The 19,394-nt window shown below is 38.4% G+C and overlaps 2 protein-coding genes across 4 annotated transcripts; both read left to right on the top strand.

The window, feature by feature from the left end:
• The first annotated feature begins 3,997 nt into the window (after positions 1-3,997).
• Positions 3,998-10,701, top strand: LOC137613606 (uncharacterized). 3 transcript variants are annotated; one of them, XM_068342957.1, is made up of 25 exons: positions 3,998-4,043; positions 4,121-4,153; positions 4,282-4,315; positions 4,515-4,544; positions 4,634-4,666; positions 4,758-4,787; positions 5,073-5,102; positions 5,252-5,284; positions 5,410-5,439; positions 5,595-5,624; positions 5,747-5,776; positions 5,948-5,989; positions 6,313-6,354; positions 6,477-6,506; positions 6,868-6,897; positions 7,045-7,086; positions 7,226-7,246; positions 7,392-7,421; positions 7,725-7,896; positions 8,083-8,195; positions 8,822-8,848; positions 8,994-9,165; positions 9,618-9,730; positions 9,878-10,052; positions 10,257-10,701. In XM_068342957.1, the coding sequence occupies exons 2-25, from the start codon at positions 4,142-4,144 to the stop codon at positions 10,369-10,371; spliced, it is 1,416 nt and encodes a 471-aa protein (XP_068199058.1). In that variant the 5' UTR covers positions 3,998-4,043; positions 4,121-4,141; the 3' UTR covers positions 10,372-10,701. The 3 variants fall into 3 exon arrangements, with proteins under 3 accessions (XP_068199058.1, XP_068199057.1, XP_068199059.1); XM_068342956.1 differs by having other exon boundaries at positions 5,592-5,624; XM_068342958.1 differs by lacking the exon at positions 4,758-4,787 and having other exon boundaries at positions 5,592-5,624.
• A 5,632-nt stretch (positions 10,702-16,333) lies between these two features.
• On the top strand, positions 16,334-18,666 carry LOC137613896 (uncharacterized). The gene is made up of 8 exons (XM_068343360.1): positions 16,334-16,371; positions 16,635-16,671; positions 16,796-16,829; positions 16,916-16,957; positions 17,354-17,525; positions 17,682-17,791; positions 17,916-18,090; positions 18,283-18,666. Exons 2-8 carry the CDS (start codon positions 16,660-16,662, stop codon positions 18,383-18,385), a joined length of 648 nt encoding a protein of 215 aa, XP_068199461.1. The 5' UTR covers positions 16,334-16,371; positions 16,635-16,659; the 3' UTR covers positions 18,386-18,666.
• The last annotated feature ends 728 nt before the right edge of the window (positions 18,667-19,394 follow it).

The following is a 19,394-nucleotide window of genomic DNA, read 5'->3' as shown; positions in this document are numbered from 1 at the left end:
CCCCCTTTTGAAATTATTTCACCCAATTACAAACTGAACTTATTCCCCAACTATTCAAAGATGACAGTTTTCTTCTTATTAGCATAGAATTTGAGATTCTCATCTTTTAAAATTTCCTATTCCGATTAAAGGTTGGCTTTCTCTTGGCGCGTGCAGCATTCACGCATTCACTCGACGTGGAGCTTGCAGATAATTTCTCCACATCTTTTTCCATTCCTTTGAGCTCGACTGAACTCGGCAGCAACTTTCATCTTACTGTTTCGTAACTCGCGTTTAACAGCACAGAAAAAAAAAAAAAAAAGACTCTCAGAGACGAGACTTCATTACGGTAGAAACTAGCTGTTGAAGCATTTAGCGGCTAAAGCTTCTGACAGTTCCCTCAGGTGCTGTATTAGTGGACCAAAACAGAGCTATCTCATTGAATCCTTTTTAGAAATGGCATGCAGATAAAACCACAAGCTTCTCTTTATCGTTGAGGTCTGTTTTCAGGGCAGGTGTGGACCTAACGCGACACCACGACGCTAACACAAACTGTGCCGTGGACGATAAATCGTCCTTGACGACACACATCCTTCATTTGATCTACACATCCTGATTACTCCCCCCCCCCCTTTTTTTTTTTTTTTTACTGTTACATTACTTCCTGTATTGATCGGGCCTCAGCCTTATCAATGAACCCTAACTGCTAATGCTGATTAGCTTGGTGAACGCAGTGGGCGTTACATCCTTCTTTTATTTTAGGATGTAAAGTCGGGCGACGACTCAGAGGATGAGGAAAAAGAAAAGGTGTGTGTTCCAGATACCGGTTAAAGATTGTGATTTCCCTCAGACCTCCATGTGTGTGTGTGTGTGTGTGTGTGTGTGTGTGTGTGTGTGTGTGTGTGTGTGTGTGTGTGTGTGAGATGGTCAACAGAAAGCCTGCAGTCAGCTCTTTCGCCACAGGAGGATGGAGACACCAACGATTTCCATGGAGACAGGGAAAAAGAGGGAGTGTATGTAGCTGTACAGAGATGGAGGGAGGTGTGTGTGGAAGGGAGGGGGGGATGATAAATGAGTCTGCACCATGCTGTCATTTGTACTTTGGCATCCAGTCCAAAGCACGATTTAGTGTAAAATATGACGACGGCCCCTTAAGATGACAAAGTTTAATGTTGATGTATGAACAGACAGGGAAACTCCCCAGCCGCTATTGAACGGGGGTGTTAGCTATTGTTCTCAAAGGGCAATTAGTTAGCGTTCACACAACCACTATTAGGGCTGCCATGGTCGTACATGTGAAGTAAAATACAGACAAGTTGGGGCGGTGATTAGCTTACCGAGGGGGGGGGGTTGGTGGATGGAAAAGCACGAGGATTTCCGTGTGAAACGTTTCCATGCCCACACCGCTGCCGCTGCAATCCGATTCGTGGTAAAAACGGACCGTCAAAACAAAATCCAGGTTAAAGATGTTTATTAGAGTAGTGTCGCGATGAACCAGACGCAACAACAAACTATTTTTTTTCTTGAAAACACGTGCGCTCGTGTTTGGAGTCAGGTTTCAATTATTAATAGACCAGGGGTGTCAAAGTCAGCTTAACGGCTGTCCTCAAAGGGCCAGATGTAACTTGTGAATGTAACTAAATGTTACTCAATGTAGTGTAAAATACAGCGGTACCTCTACTTATGAAATTAATTGGTTCTGGAAGAAATTTCGTAAGTAGAAAATTTCATAAGTAGAGACACATTTTCCATGCAAATGCCCTAATCCGTTCCAAGCCCCAAAAAATTCAGACATAAATTTATAAAGCATAAAAATGCATCAAAACATGTGACAAATACATGTTACAATTAGATTATTACACAATAAATGAGAGTTGTGCACAATGTAAAAAACAAATAGTGGTTTTTTTGCCCTCTCTGGTTCATATGCTCCTATCTCACCATGAACAACAGAGTGAATCCAGTCCTCCTTCTGAACTTCTCCAACCACCCACGCGATGCCTTAAACTCCTTAAACTTCCTTTTGTTTTAATAACGTGGTGATTGAGATGCATTACGGCCAAATTCTTTGGTGAGATCAACCAAACGCATCCCTTTTTCAGGCTTTTCTATGACTTCTTGCTTTGTTTGTACGGAAAAAAAATCTATTTTCTTCGTCTTTTCTTTTCCTCTTTTCTCCGTCACTTTCTTGGGGTCCATAGTGAATACTCTAAAAGTTAATATATTTACGTAAAACTATCAAAACACCTCACGGGTCGAGGGCCGAATGACGAGGACGCTGCATAGACTCCTATCTAGCTACACACAGAGGTCCCTCTTAGCCAATGGGATGCCAGGATACTAGGTAATAGCCAATTGCAGAGCAGTTATAAGAATGTCGCGTTCAGGAACCTGTGGGAGCTGTGAGTAGCAGCCCATACTGTATTTTTACCTTTCGTAACTCGAAATTTCTTTCATAACTATAGGCAATATTTTCCTGTTGAGGAATTTTGTAAGTAGAAAATTTCGTATGTAGAGACATACGTAAGTAGAGGTCCCACTGTAAATGTAAAATAAATGTATCTACTCGTTAATGTTAAATAACTTATTACTTACTCAAGTTACCTAACATTACAGTTTGTAACTCAGTTAAGTAATAAGTTATTATTTACTCAAGTTACAAAAATGTTTGCTTGTTGCTCTGTTATGTTTGCCAGGTTATGAAACCAACAGAACTCCATCAATCAAGGATCAAAAGTATTCAAGCACATAAAGAAAAATAACATCAAACACAAGTTATGTCATTAACTTGGTTCAGAACATTTTTGTCAGAGTTAAAATGGGTTTAATTAGTGCATTGTTGGAAATGTACTTTGGAAAAGCACACTTTTGATCTATTTATTTTTAAATACTCTTTTATGCTCTTGCGGGCCACATAAAATGATGTGGTGGGCCACATTTGGCCCCCGGGCCTTGAGTTTGACATATGTGCAATAGACGATGATCTGAGATGCATGTTGTTCAGGTAAGATGAGATAAAAGACAAGTCAAGACTCTATGGGGTAAAAATTGGCTGATCCATGCGTGAAATTGATGTGTCATCTCCCTGAAACACCATTTGCATCTTGGGAAAAATCATTGATGGAAAAGCTGGTCATTCAGTAAACTGGACCTTATCTACTGATGAACGTAGACCTGGACCTAGGGTGAAGAGACCCCATCAGAACACTGCCCCCGTCCCCCCACAGAGAAGCTCCTTGGGGAGGCACTAGACATGATGAGTGCCTCTCTTCATCTGCCTCTCATCTTACCCTGATGCCCCCCATCGCTTTGAAACCCAGTGAATCTGGACTCATCTCTCCGCGTGATCTTTCCCCACAGCTCCGGAGTCCAATTTTTATGCCGCCTGGCAGATTGAAGCCCCCTTTTTCCCCCGATTAGCCTCACTGATAAGTGTTTTTCTTACAGCAGCACAGCTGTTCAGTCCCAGTCCCTGGAGTTGTCTTCGCACTGTGCTCTTGGAAATGTTCTTCCTTTAACTACTGAACACAACCAGGAGTTCTACTGTTCGTATGTTTACGACTGATTCCAACTAACATTTATTCTTTGTCCAGGTGTTGACTTCTCTCTTTTGTTCTACATTACATTTGCTTCTACTAAGAGCGTTTTTTTTAACACAATACTGAACACATTCAGGATTTATTTTTAAAATCAATAAAATTGTTTGGTTAGGAGGCATTTTCATGTCATATTGTGTTTGGTATCGGAATGACTCACGATGCTGATATTAAGTGTTCCCATTGTTCATCGTTGTTTGCTCTCAACATGCAAATATTTGCTTGGACGCCCGAAAAATACAGCTGATTGAAAACTAACCGGGTGTGCAGGTGTTGGGTGTTCAGGTGTCTATTGATAAAGGGTCGTGTTCCTGTCACAGACGGATCAGGTAAACACATGTTTTTGTTTACCTGTGATAGAACCTTCCAGGATACAGATCTGGGTATCCTCTTAAACTCTATTTAAGGGGAGACCAGAGGCTCAGTAAGCCTCACACATCCATAACGTCCCACTGAGACGTCTTTCAGGTGAGCCGCTATTGTTTCAGAAAGTTTCATGGAGTTTTCTCATTCAGTCGTTTCTAAATGAGGCATTTTCTCCACAGGGTTTGTCTTTATCTTCAATCATGTTCAAGCTGGTAACGAGTGACTTTCTATTTCATATTTGTAGATTATTAATGTAGACAGGATTTGACAGCTTCTTTTGAGAAATGTGGGCATTTCATCATGTTTTTCTTCACTGTAATTTTTTGTTTTTCTCAAACAGTTAAGTGTTTTCATCGTTGCAGTCTTGTTTTTCGGTAAGTGCGTCTCAGTACCTGCAGCAGACTGTTGATGTTGTCGAGGTTAAATGAAAATGAACTTTTATCTTAATATAAGCAATAAAGCTAGCTGATTTCTGATTGAATACTGATTTTTGTTTGGTGTTAGAGAGATTTCTCACCAAATTTGTGCACTAAGTCCTCCATGACGAGAGTTGTTTGTTGTTACTTTTAACAGTGGGGAGGAATTTGGCTGAAGCTCAAGAAGGTAAGACAATAAGTGTTGACTGACAGAATTCTCATGAAATGTATGCACTAAGTCCTCCATGATGAATGTTGTTTGTCATCACTTTTTAGCAGGGGGAGCGGTATTTCTTCAGCATGTATTCGGTAAGACAATCACTGTTAACAGATGGAATTCTCATCATATGTGTGCATCAAGTCCTTCACAACGAGTGTTGTTTGTCGTTACTCTTAACAGGGGAAGACATATTTGCTGAAAATAGAGACGGTAAAACAATCATGGAATATGTGTACACAGTCTTTCATGAAAGCCAGACAGGTTGAATGAAAATGATGTGTAATCAAAAGCAGTGAGACTAGTTTAGTACTCATAATGAGTTGACCACTGGTGGACGGTCAATTCGGTAAGACTTTTTACTTGAGTCTGATGAAACTCTGTCTGGCAGTTTTTTTAAAAAACGAATAGGTTACGTAAAAATTAAATGTAATCTAATTACACACAGTAAAACACTCTGATTAAATAAATTAATTTGTTTGTCGCTACTTTTACCAGAAGGGAACAGTTCGGGTACAGCTCAGAATGGTAAGACAGTCACTGTCTTGGATGCAATTCTCAAAAAATATATGTGCATATTTCCTTTAATGAAAACCAAACAGGTAAAATGATGTGTAATCAAAAGCATTGCATCTACTTAAGTACTCATGGTGGGTTTTGTTTATTTACGTTCCCAGAGGATGAGCCACCACAAGGGGACATTCCATTTGGTAAGTCTGATGAAATTCTGTACACCGTCTTTGTTTAAAAACCAAAATGAAATGTAATCTAATCACACACAGTAACTCACTCTGATTACTCAACAAAGACATTTATTTGTTGTTCCTTTTACCAGGGAACGAGCGACCGATTGTAGTTCAAAACGGTAAGACAATCACTGTTGACTGATGGAATTCTCACTGAATTTAGGTGTATGCCTTCTTTGATGAAAACCAAACAGGTAAAATGAAAATGATGTGTAATCAAAAGCATTGCATCTACTAAAGTACTCATGGTGGCCTTTGTTTATGTTACCAGAAGATGAGCCACCACAAGGGGACGTTATACCTGGTTAGTCTGATGAAATTCTGTACACAATCTTTGTTAAAAAACAAAAATTAAATGTAATCTAATTACACTCCGTAAAATACCCTGATTAAATAAAGATATTTGTTTGTCGTTACTTTTACCAGAAAGGAGCAGTTCGGGTGCAGCTCAAAATGGTAAGACTATCACTGTCTTGGATTCAATTCTCAAAAAATATATGTGCATGTTTTCTTAAATGAAAACCAAACCAATTTTTTTCTAAATTCAAAAAACAGGTAAAATGAAAATGATGTGTAATCAAAAGCATTGCATCTACTTAAGTACTCATGGGGGGTTTTGTTTATCAGTGTTCACAGAGGATGAGCCATCACAAGGGGACATTCTACCTGGTTAGTCTTATGAAATTCTGTACACCATCTTTGTTAAAAAACAAAAATGAAATCTAATCTAATTACACTCCGTAAAATACTCTGATTAAATAAAGATATTTATTTGTCGTTACTTTTACCAGAAAGGAGCAGTTCGGGTGCAGCTCAAAATGTTAAGACTATCACTGTCTTGGATTCAATGCTCAAAAAATATACGTGCATGTTTTCTTAAATGAAAACCAAACCAATTTTTTTTTAGATAAAAAAAACAGGTAAAATGAAAATGATGTGTAATCAAAAGCATTGCGTCTACCCAAGTACTCATGGGGGGTTTTGTTTATCAGTGTTCCCAGAGGATGAGCCACCACAAGGGGACATTCTACCTGGTTAGTCTTATGAAATTCTGTACACCATCTTTGTTAAAAAACAAAAAGGGAATGTAATGTAATTACACTCCGTAAAATACTCTGATTAAATAAAGGTATTTATTTGTCGTTACTTTTACCAGAAAGCAGTAGTTCGGGTGCAGCTGAAAATGGTAAGACTATCACTGTCTTGGATTCAATTATCAAAAAATATATGTGCATGTTTTCTTAAATGAAAACCAAACCAATTAAAAAAAATAAAAAAAAAACCCCAAAAAAACCCAGGTAAAATGAAGTTGATGTGTAATCAAAAGCATTGCATCTACTTAAGTACTCATGGTGGGTTTTGTTTATGTTCCCAGAGGATGAGCCACCACAAGGGGACATTCTACCTGTTTAGTCTGATGAAATTCTGTACACCGTCTTTGTTAAAAAACAAGAATTAAATGTAATCTAATTACACACCGTAAAATACTCATAAAGATTTATTTAAAATACTAAATAAAGATATTTGTTTGTCTTTATTTTTACCAGAAACGAGCGGTTCGGGTGCAGCTCAAAATGGTAAGACTATCACTGTTGACTGATGGAATTCTCACTGAATATATGTGCATGCCTTCTTTGATGATAACCAAACAAGTACAATGAAAATGATGTGTAATCAAAAGCATTGCATCTATTTAAGTACTCATGGTGAGTTTTGATTATCAGGAATTTCACAGGAGGAGCGAGCACCGGTAGTCATTCAACCTGGTAAGACAACCCAGTCGGATGAAATTCTGTACGCCGTCTTTGTTAAAAAATAAAAACAGAATGTAATCTAATTACAGTACACGCAGTAAACCACTCTGATTACTCAATAAAGATATTTGTTTGTCGTTACTTTTCCCAGTGAGGGATGAACCGACAATTGGTAAGACAATCACTGCTGACTGACAGAATTCTCACCAAATATAAGTTTGTTTGTTTGATGAAACAAACAGGAGCGACAGAATTTAAATGTACTCCAAAAAATCTCGCTGACTACTAAATTAAGACTGTGTCCTTACTCTTACTAGGGTTGATCAGACCACCTCCAAACAAACATGGTAAGATAATTCGTTGTTATCTGATTAAATTCTTGCCAAATGTGGGCAATATGGAAGAAACATTTGGGTTAAGTGAAACATGAAAACTGTGTATTTTAAATAAGTAGAATAAAATGCTGTTTGGCTCTGAATGCTTTGTGCTTTAATTACGTATGCCACACCTCGTAATTTTCGTTTCATGTTACATTTGTTTTTGCAACCTTTGTACCGACACCTGAAAGTCGCCCGGATCAAATCACAACTAAATTGTTATTAGTACTAATATTTGATGTTCACATTTCAATTCAAACATCTTTGTTCTAGAGTGCTATACCAGATGGTTTAACGTCGATAGCCCATTCGGAACTGGAGACTGGGAAACCGTCAACCGTATTCGTGATATCTTTTCGGGACAGATCTGCAAAACTCCGTTACAAATTGAAGCCCAGACTAGATTTGGTGTTGATCCATTTTCAACAGGAGATGTTATCTATAGGTAAGAACTGCATGGAGTGATACTCTGTCCACCTATCTATGCTATGAAAGATTAGGTAGAGTTGCAGAATCATAACTTATGAAACCTCATAATGGATCAGTCCAACACCAAACAGAACTTTATCTTAACTATGTGGAACGTGTTTAGTATCTTCGTCATTGGTTTATTTTTCTCTTCTTCTTTCAGGTATGATGTCATAACTGGATTTGTGTGCAGAAACAAGGACCAAACCTGGTGGAGGAAGAGGTGTAATGATTATATAGTTCGTTTCAAGTGCCCTGTCTCTTTCTGTTATGGAGGTATGAAGAAAATTACAACCAAAATTCAAAAATTCAGCTGTTTCCTACCTGTTGATGGAAAGTCTTTTGAGATTTCTTAGTTTACAGAGCAAAATACAACACCACCCCAGCTTTGCAGCATTTCTCCTAAACCCTTTGAGAGACTCGAGACTCACATTAATCAAACAAACTCATGCACCTTTTTCAGATAAGCTGCATGCTCAGAACTTTTAGCCTAGCAACAACGTTGAAAATTCAAGCTCACGGAAGGTCGTAAATAACGTCTTTTCAAATAAATCAGGGATCTTGGCGCCACCGGTGACTTGGATTATGTTGTAAGAATCCTAGTGCACAAAACCTAACCCTAACCCTGACTTTCCATTAGCACAGACGGTAGTAAATAATGCTAGAATTTTCATTTTCAGTTTAACTGTGCCTTTAAATCAACTTCTGCGACATCTCGGCAGTGGTGGTTTTGCAGCAGGCAATTTAAAGATGTTAATGAAAACTGTGTCTTCCTGCCCTTCAAATAAATAAAGGCAGGTTGGAGAACCCTCTCAGGATGAATCCTGACAGAGGCTAAAGTGAACCATTCAGTTTGCATTTAGAAAGGTCTAACGCCTTCTCTTTTGTTTTGTTCCTTCAAGAGCCCTGCGACTATCCCACCCACATTCGTAAGCACATCACACTTTTAACTTTTGCTTTGTTTCGACATTTTGACATTTGACACACACACACACACACACACACACACACACACACACACACACACACACACACACACACACACACAACTCAATCTAAATGATCCTTTTCTAGAATGCTGGACAGACTGGTATGACAGAGACAACCCCTCTGGTACTGGAGACTGGGAAACCCTCAGTAATCTTCGAGCTGAGAACCCAGGGAAGATCTGCCCCAAACCAGTGGAAATTGAGGCCAGGAGTCTACTTGGGGTGCCTGCAGGTGCAACTGGAGATGTGATTCACAAGTAAGACCAGTATGGATAAAAATCTTGTGGTTGTGAGTCACACTGTTCTCCTCAAAGCACTGCAGTCACCATGACTGTTTGTGCGATGAAAATTCAGTAACGATGCAGAATGGAAACATATAAAACGTGTAACTATCATCAGTCCAGCAATAAACACGACTTTATCTTTACAGCTATTTCAGATTAAGGCTTTCTCTTTAGTGTTTTTTACTCACGCGCACAAACTACTGCCATCTGCAGGCAGCAGATTTTATTACAGCTATTACTACCATAGCAGTTCCTTCGGACTGCTATGGTTTGTCTGAGAGTTAGCATGCTTGTAGTGAAGAGATGATGTTGAGGACTAAATTATTCAACTGTTACAACTGTTATTCAACAGTATATATCGTATGTTACATTTGGATGGATTACTAGTTTGTTTACATGAAACGTCTTCTGGGTGTCTTCTTCAGAAATGACGTCCTTTACGGCTTCGTGTGCAGAAACAATGACCAAAGACATGGCAAACTGTGTCAAGATTATAAAGTCCGTTTCAGCTGCCATCCCCCTTTCTGTGGTGGAGGAGGTACCGTACTAGAGTGATGGACATAGGCACTGTTAACTGCTAATGAAAATGATCTGTTATCACCCATTCTCAGTATTGACAGCACTGTTTTTTAAGCTTTAAATGGTCTCACCACTCATCCTATATCTCTTTCACTGCGTGCTATAGTGTGCTGGACTCGTTGGTACGACAGAGACGACCCCAGTGGAACTGGAGACTGGGAGCTTTTGTCGTTGATTAGGAAGAATTATCCACGTGACATCTGTACATACCCACTGTTCATTGAAGCTGTTGTCGTCGGCACACATAAACCAGCCCTCAGCACAGGGCAGGTCTTCTCAACGTAAGTTGCCTCAAAGGGAAAGAATCAGAAGGATTTTATGATAGACTTTTAGACGACTGATGAATTCAGTTCGTCAGAAGGCAGTTCGAGTTTCTCTAAAGATTCCAGATGAAATCTGCAGGCTAGAGATACTTTGTTTTAGGTTTGGAAATTGTCTTCCAGCTGTGATGCTAATTCACTAAACGCTTTGAATCTTTTCTTCAGATACAACCCAACTGTAGGATTTGTGTGCCAAAATAAAGACCAGATTTTCGGATACTGCTTGGACTACAAAGTTCGCTTTGCATGCCCATGCAAGAATCAGTTCCACTTGGGTTAAGAAAGTTCTCCTCCATGAATAATGTCAAGCAATGAATAACGTCAAACAACTCTTCTGTTATTTTCTTTTAATTTCTGGGTGGCATGGTGACATAAGGCTACTTTTTCAACCTCTTTGAAGTCACAATAGTATATGCTAACAGGTGACACAAGGACCTTGACACTGACTGTATGCAGCTAAATGGAATTCTGTCATAACTGATTTTAGAAATTTACGGCGGTGAAAAATGTCCATTACATCTTTAATCTCATCTTTTCTGCCATCATGAAATTATCAGCTTGCATGAATTCTGAAGGGAATAAATCATCTTTTGGGAGTAATAAAGATTCAAACAGCAAAAAATCCCCTTCTGTCAAGTCTGTTGGTTTGTCCGTCGATCCATCCACCCACCCAGCCCACCATCCCTCTTATTCTTCCTCATCCTATCAAAGTAAAAGTCCAATCTTGCTTCGGTATCAATAACTAATGATCACATAATGATGTTAAGTGTTTACATGGTTCAAATACTTTGTTACTGCGTGAGAGTGTAAATTCTTGTTTATGAGTACATAAAATATATCTGATGGGAATAATATTAAGTTTGCAAGTGTTTGATCCAGAGCCAGAAGTATTAGAGGTTTTACTTCTTTGTCTGAAACGAGTTTCATCACAAAGAAAAGTGTCCACCTACTGGGGAGGTCAGAGGAAAACTCTACATCTTGTCTACATCATATGCATTGTTCTGGATCCAGTGGTATAACTGGAACCGTTCCAGTTATGACCTACTTTCTAGCAGGAACAGTGAGGACTGGCACAGTTGTTTCCTATCAAGTCTGTTAAGTCATGACAGCCTGACAGTGGTCCCAAATAGAAGCCAAATTAATTTTAGTTTTATCTGGCTGTCAAAATTCCTATTAAGTCCTTTTCATATTTGCAAATTGCCTTTGAGGTGTTTATCTTTCTTTTCACAGCTATTAAAACTGAGGATCTGGGGCAACGCCCAACTGACAAAAGCCCAGGTCTTACTTATAGATGCTTTACATTACCTACTGTGTGAAAGTTGATCGTTACAAAGGTTCCTGAATGTATGGAAACATGACCACTGTTGTTTGCATCTCCTTTAAGCTCTTCCTTTAGGGAAACTTTGCAATTCAATCGCTTTGACATGATGTGTTTTTGACATGTTCCACCCAAACAATAAAGTATGTTATCATTTACGTGAAGCGGGTTTTCAGCAAGGGCAGAAGAATGGTGGTTCGTACACCTGATCTCCAACTATTATTCCAATTCCATACTTTTTGCATGAAAATGACACACTGCATGTTGTAATTTTAGTCAGGTGTGGTCCCTAAATGCCATAAGCAGATCTCTAACTATAAACTCATGCAATGTATATAAGGAGAACGACAGGAGAGGCTCAGTACGTACGCAGACGGTCACAGAACCACGCAGTTCAAATCAGGACGTCCTGTGGGTGAGCCTATTTTCTTGTTTCAGGATAGAAATGAAAAATTAGCCCTGTTTTGAAGTTCAAATAGATTTTCAAATGTATTTTATGAAAGAATGTCATTTTAAAAGAAAACGGAATTTAAATCCAAATATTTTCACCATGAAGAAAAATGAAACTCTGTTTATGTCTCAAACAAAGATATTTCTGGCTATTCATGTATGTGTTTTTGAACATATTTCTGTACTTAATATTCTGTACTTAATATCAAGTTACTATCATAATTTCTCCACAGATTCAAAGGTCCCACTTTAGCAAACATGTTCAAACTGGTAATTACATATATTTAAAGGAAAACATATTTTTGACATTGTCTACATAGGTTTCAAATATTTGTATGTGATATATCACATTTTGTGACTGTAACCTGTTTGTTTTCTTAATCCTACAGTTAAGCATTGCCATTGTTGCAGGATTGTTCATTGGTAGGTGTATGTCAGTAACTGCAGGATTTATTATCATAAATCTGATTTTGATGATTCAGTAATGATATTTTTTCATTTCTTTTCCAGAAAGCAACCAGCAAATTGTCAAATACAGCGAGTTAGCGTTACCGGTACCGGTACCGTTACCCGGTAAGCATGTGACTCTTTTCAGATTAAATTCTCAACAGATGTGTCTGTCAATGAGGAAAAGGAAGAAAACATTTAGGTTACATGAAGTTAATGTAATGTTATTTCAGAAACATTGTTAACAATCATCTTGTGATATTGAAGTTGGAGGTCAAGTTTCTCACTTAATATAACGTTGCAGCCCTTCTCCCGAACTACAAAAAACTGGTATAAACTCATAACACCCCTCAGATGGTGGGCGAGGGTAACACTTTTAGGTGAGAAGCCACACTAAAGAGGGTTGTACGTAATGTACGTTGTACGTTCAAATAAAGTAGGGATTCTGGAGTCACAACTGATTCAGATGTTGAGAGATTGATGGAGTCACTCAACACTATTTCCCATCTGTTTTAGTCATTTCAGACAATGCTGTTATTTGATCTGAAGTTTAAAAAAACTTTTGTACACTAAAAAATGTCTTGATGTACAAAGAAAATAATTTAATTTTTTAAAAGATTTTTATTTAAATGTGAAATATCCCTTTGAATCAGGCTCTGTGGCACCTTAATGGTCGTGGTTTTATAAAAAGAATAGACTTCCTGACTTCAAAATAAATAAAGGCAGGATAATCTGTGCAGAAATCACTGATTCCTCAGTAAAATGTTTTGTGTCTCTTTGGAAAACTCTAAAACTCTTTTGTTTTGTTTTGTACCCGTTCAGAAAAACCCTGTGACTATCCCACCCACATTCGTAAGTATATAACAACTTTTCTTCGTATTTGCTTTACTTAAACTCATGTACGGTAGACCAGGGGTGTCTAACTCATTTTCACCGACGGCCACATCAGCATATCGGTTGTCCTCAAAGGGCCAGATGTAACTAATAAATGTAACTAAATGTCACTCAATGTAGTCTAAGTTACAAACATTACAGTGGCAGAGAAAAAATATGCTTGCTTGTTTCTCTGTGATAACATTGATTTGTCAGGTTATGAAATCAAACACAAGTTAGTATATTAACATTGTTCAAAACATTTTTGTCAAAGTTAAAATGGGCTTATTTACTTAATTGTGGGTAATGTAGTTTTTGGTCAAAGCATACTGTACTTTGAGCCATTTTTTTTCCAGACCTTTTATGCTCTGGCAGGCCACATACAATGATGTGGCGGGCCACATTTGGTCCCCAGGCCTTGACTTTGACACATGTGATCCAGACCAAATCTCAATTGTGCAGTTTCAAATGCCAAGATGATCACATCTCAAATTCTGTTTATACAGAATGTTGGACAGACTGGTTTGACAGAGATGACCCCTCTGGTAGTGGAGACTGGGAGACCCTCATCAATCTTCGTGCTGAGAACAAATGGAAAATCTGCCCCAAACCAGTGCAAATTGAGGCCAGGACCCTCACTGGGGTGGCTGCAGGTGCAACGGGGGATGTGATTCACAAGTAAGAACTTCACAAATAAAAATGATTTGATCATTTTAATGGAGTGGAATATAAATGTATAGATTACCAAAGTTGACTACCAGCAATCTCCTATTGACTATGGCTGGAAGATCATGAAATATTTTGATTCTGTATCTTTTTCAGAAGTGACACCACAACTGGATTCATTTGCTTAAACTCCCAGCAGCCCAAGGGAAAAATTTGTAATGACTACAAAGTCCGTTTCAGCTGCCATCCCCCATTCTGTGGTGGTGGAGGTACTGTATCACAGCACTGAACAAGTGCTCTTTTTATTTGCTAAAGACAGCGCTAAACCAAAAATTAGGCTTTCACGTTTTTCTCACCAATCTTTTGGTATGCCTTTTGTTGTTCACTGAAGTTTGCTGGACCAGGTGGTTCGACAGGGACAACCCCAGTGGAACTGGAGACTGAGAGACTTTGATTGATCAGGAAGGAATTTCAAGATGAAATCTGTAAAACTCCATTGTACATCGAAGCTGTTACCATTGACACAATGACCCCAGCAATCAGCACAGGGGAGACCATCCATATGTAAGTTGCAATGAAGTGAGAACACACCAATACAGTTATCCTCCTAACGGTACCATTGCATTGAAAATCATATTTCTAATGTGTTGGCTATGTAAGCAAGGATATATGGCTTTGGTAGTTTATAAACCAAAATATTCCCTTCCTGCTTAAATCCTTAATCATTGAATGATTTTCAGATACAATCCAACGCAAGGATTTGTTTGCCGCAATGAAGACCAGAAAGATGGAGCTTGCCATGACTACAAAGTTCGCTTTGGATGTCCATGCAACGAAAAGTGACTCTACAACTGAGTCTGCGAACAGAGACAGTCAAAGTCTTATATTTTCTTTTATACTTTTCTAGAACAGAAGAAACACAATGAATTTGTGGTAGCCCTTGTAACAGCACAACGTGCGGCTTTATTCACCAACAATTTATGATTAACGTCTCTGGAAAATGACTGTTAGATGCTTTATGGTTTCTTTTCTCACATGAAATCATCAGCAACCTTATATCATGACTGTAGAAAGCAAATAAACAATGAACATAATAATGCTGTAAGTTCCCTCTTTACCTTAGTTCTGTTTATTAGGACAGTGTTCATGAGCTCATGTCCCGAGGGGAGGCGAACATGGAACCCTCTGTTAATAAATACAGTCGTCACCAAAACAACTCTAAACTGACAAAAGGTAACCACAAATTAAAATGGCATGAAATTTAACCAATGAAAATCAGACACTGATTTGTAATTGTGGTTCAACAGACTGAGATAAACTCATGAAACAGGCTTGAACAAAAACGATGGTATCCAAAGAAATGACTGAAGACAATGTGACCAAAAGGAAACTAAGACGGATCCTCTGTTTTGCATCACAGCTGTCTTCAAACTGATCATTTAAAGGGTAACAAGTAGGGACAAGTCACCTCAAGAGATTACAGACAAACACGTTAAAGGCAAAGACTATAAGACTATCTCCAAGTAGTTTGAAGTTCTCATGAGTACAGTACAACATATTCAGAAGATTGAGTTCCATGTGAGTGTAGCCAACATTCCATGAGGAAAATTAAGAATGGTTGAACAGACCGATAGTATGAACGGAAACCAAAAAGTCCGGAACAACTGCCAAAGAAGTTCAAGGTGTACTCCAAGATCAGGGTGCATCAGCTCTGTGTTCAAGAACATTGTCGTGACTATGAAACATGAAGGAGGCTTTGTGATGTTCTGGGACTGATTTGCTGTATCAGGCACAGGTGTCTTAAAACTGTACAGGATATAATGAAATATCAAGACTATCAAGGAATTCTGAAGCAGAATGTGCTGCCCAGTGTCAGTTGCAGTTCATGGGTTTTCCAACAGAATAATGACCTAAAACACAGCTAAAAATACCCAATAATGGCTGACAGCCAAAAATTGGACAATCACAAGTGAGCACTGATCAAAATCCTATTGAACATCTGTGGAGAAGGAACCCTTCAAACCTGTGTGAAGGTTTACTCTCTATCATATAAATGTTAAATAATGGCGTTCCTCTATTATTTGTCTCTTTACAAATGTTCCTGGAAAAAAAAACCCCAAGTTAAATTCATGTAACATGACAATTATAAAGAGGAATTTCACAAACGGGTGGTACAGTGGTGTAGTGGGTAGCGCTGTATAGGCACAGAAAGGCGGTTCCAGGTTCGAGTCCCACTCTGGGTGGACTTTGCATGTTCTCTCTGTATCCCACAACAGTGGAAGAAACGGGTATTGAAAGTGTATTTGTGTAACTTCACAAACTGAGACTCTAATTTGCTCAAGGTTATGATTCATTGTCAGAGATGCCGTCTTATCAATGACCAAAAGGTAGTGGGAGCTGGCAGTACAGTAGGAGGTGTTGATAGCAGCAATGTGAACAGCCGTATATAAGGAAAAGGACAGGAGAGACTCACTACGGACGCTGACGATCACAGAACCACACTGTTCAAACCAGGACGTCCTTTGGGTGAGCCTCTTTACTTATTTCAGGATAAAAATGATCCTATTTTGAAGTTCAAACAGCTTTTAAACTGTCTTTTATGAAAGAATATGTTGTTTTAATTGAAAACAGCATTTAAATCCAGATAATTTCACTATGAAGAGGATGAAACTCAAAGAATGCTATTTCTAATTATTTTTGGCAATGTTATTATTCTATTTGTTTTTGAATATATTTCTGTACTACACACAGTTAATTGTTTTCATAAAAATGTCATCATTTCTCCACAGATTCAAAGGTCCCACTTTAGCAAACATGTTCAAACTGGTAATTAATTACATATTTTTAAAGAAAAACATTTTTGACATTGTCTACATAGGTGTCAGATATTTGTATGTAATATATTATATTTTGTGATTGTAAATTGTTTTATTTTCGCCTTTTCTTGCAGTTAAGCATTGCCATTGTTGCAGGATTGTTCATTGGTAGGTGCATCTCAATACTTGCAGGCAGTATGAACATAAGTATAACTTTAATAACTCAGTTATGATTGCTTTCATTACTCTTTCAGAAAGCCACCAGGAGCACCACAATGACACATCAGAACCACATGGTAAGCAGTCAGTGTGTTCAGATAAAATTTAAAAGAAATGTGACTGTCATTGCGGAAAAGGAAGAGAACATTTGGGTTAAATGAAGTTGATGTGATGTTGGTCCAAAAACATTACAAACTGAGTCATCATCTTCTCACCTTGTGATTATGATGTTGAAGGTCAAGTTTCTAACTTAATGTAGCCTTGCAGCCTTCTTCTAAACTGCTAGAGGTTAAAAGTGTCTCGTTGGAAAAGTCTGAAACCCTTCTGTTTTGCTTTTCTTCCAACTTTGTTCAGAAAAGCCCTCACCCACATCCACATTTCATTGTGAATTTGATTTGAGTTTGGATGTTCTGTCATTTAAAACTCATCTAGAAGAATTCACAATTGTGCAATTTCAACTTGTGTTTATAAAGAATGCTGGACAGACTGGTTTGACAGAGATGACCCCCCTGGTACTGGAGACTGGGAAGACCTCAGAAATCTTCGTTCTGAGAACCCAGGCAAGATCTGCCCTAATCCAAAGCAAATTGAGGCTGAAACTAAATGTGGGATGACTCCAGCAAAAACAGGGGATGTGATTCATAGGTAAGACCTTCAAAAATGAAAAATTTTCGTTCGATGAAAAACAATGATGATGTATGTTGACCACCGACCAAATTTGACCACCACCATAAACTATATTTCCAATAAACTATGACTACAAGATCATAAACTTTGACCAAATCCATGTCTCTTTTTCAGAAGTGACACCATTAAGGGATTCATCTGCTTAAACTGCCAGCAGCCCATTGGCAAAATGTGTAATGACTATAAAGTTCGCTTCATGTGCGAGCCCCCCTATTGTGCCAAAGGTACTATATCACAGCATTGTACATGTGTCATGGTGAAATGCCAATACACAGCACTAAACCAAACATGAGGCTTTCACTCTGTTTCTCAACAATCACTCGGTGTGTCTTTCATCCCTTGATAAAGAGTGCTGGACCAATTGGTACGACAGGGATGACCCCGCTGGAACTGGAGACTGGGAGACTTTGAGTGACCTCAGGAGGGAAAACAAGGACGAAATCTGTGAAAACCCACTGCAAATTGAAGCTGTTACCGTCAAAACGATGACCGCAGCCGCCAACACAGGGGAGACCTTCCATGTGTAAGTTGCCTTGAAGCGAGAATACACAAAGAGATCTACCCTCTCAACAGTACTATTACATTAAAAGTCATATTTCTGTTGTGCTAGCTACGTAACCAAGGATATATGTCGTTGGTAGTTTATTCCTTGAAAAATCTTATCATTATAATATTACCTTCTTGCTTCAGTCTTGAATTATTAACTGGTTTTCAGATACAATCCAAATCGAGGATTTGCTTGCCGTAATGAAGACCAACAAGATGGAGCTTGCCTTGACTACAAAGTTCGCTTCAAATGTCCATGCAAAGAAGAATGACTCTACAGCTGAGAACCAGGGAAGACAACTGTTAAAGTAAAATTTATTTTGATTTCCCTTTGCTTGAATTTTCTTTTACATTTTCCTGCAATGTATGAAACATGATGCATTCTGCCAGTAAAAACATCCATGGCAGCCGGTGTAAGACCACATGTGACGTCATTCACCCATTAGTAAAGTTACTGTTAATGGCTCTGAAAAATGATCGTTAGATGCTTTATTCCTTTTTTTCGCATGAAATCATTAGCAACCTTGTCATGACTGTAGAAAACCAATCAACAATAAACAAAAAAATGCTATAAAGCTGCTTTGTCATTAAGTTGTCTCTTTATCTTAGTTCTGTTTATTAGGACTGTGTTCATGAGCTCATGTCTAGAGGGGAGGGCAAACATGAAGCCCTCTGTGAATGAAAGAAAAACACCATGGTCACTGAAATAACTTGAATCTCACAAAGGTAACCACAAATGTAATGGTATTTAATCAGACACTGATTTTCAATTGTGGTTCAACAGAATGAAATAAACTGGTCAAACAGGCCTTGTCAAAAAGGAACGTAACCCAAGAAACGATTGAAGACAATGTGACTTAAATGGTGTCTTAAATCTGTACAGGGTACAATAAAATATCAATACCATCAAGGAATTCTGGAGCGGAATGTGCTGCCCATTGTAAGCTGCAGGTCATGGGTTTTCCAACAGGATTACGATACAAACACAGCTAAAAATAACCTTGAATGACTCAGAGCTAAACATTGGACTATTCTGAAATGAACTTCTATGAGTCCTGATCCAAAAGATATTGAACATCTGTGTAGAAGAAACCCTTCAAACCTGTGTGAAGGTGTGCTGTCAAGTCCTATACATGTGACATATTTTGGTTAATAGACTGATTTTTAATAGTGGTTCAACAGAAAGAAATAAACTGATTAAACAGGTCTGAACAAAAACAACGGTACCCAAAGAAACGGTTGAAAACAATGTGACCACAGGGAAACTGAGACAATTGCGAT

The sequence above is a fragment of the Antennarius striatus genome, chromosome 19 (assembly GCF_040054535.1).
Source record: "Antennarius striatus isolate MH-2024 chromosome 19, ASM4005453v1, whole genome shotgun sequence".
Classification (NCBI taxonomy): domain Eukaryota; kingdom Metazoa; phylum Chordata; class Actinopteri; order Lophiiformes; family Antennariidae; genus Antennarius; species Antennarius striatus.
This window is presented reverse-complemented; position numbering and strand designations above follow the sequence as displayed.

Coding starts and splice junctions, on each gene's coding strand:
- LOC137613606 (XM_068342956.1), top strand. Junction 5,285..5,409: donor ACAAGGGGACATTCCATTTG/GTAAGTCTGATG, acceptor TCCTTTTACCAG/GGAACGAGCGACCGATTGTA. Junction 5,440..5,591: donor ACCGATTGTAGTTCAAAACG/GTAAGACAATCA, acceptor TTATGTTACCAG/AAGATGAGCCACCACAAGGG.
- LOC137613896 (XM_068343360.1), top strand. Junction 17,526..17,681: donor ACAGGGGATGTGATTCATAG/GTAAGACCTTCA, acceptor TCTCTTTTTCAG/AAGTGACACCATTAAGGGAT. Junction 18,091..18,282: donor ACAGGGGAGACCTTCCATGT/GTAAGTTGCCTT, acceptor ACTGGTTTTCAG/ATACAATCCAAATCGAGGAT.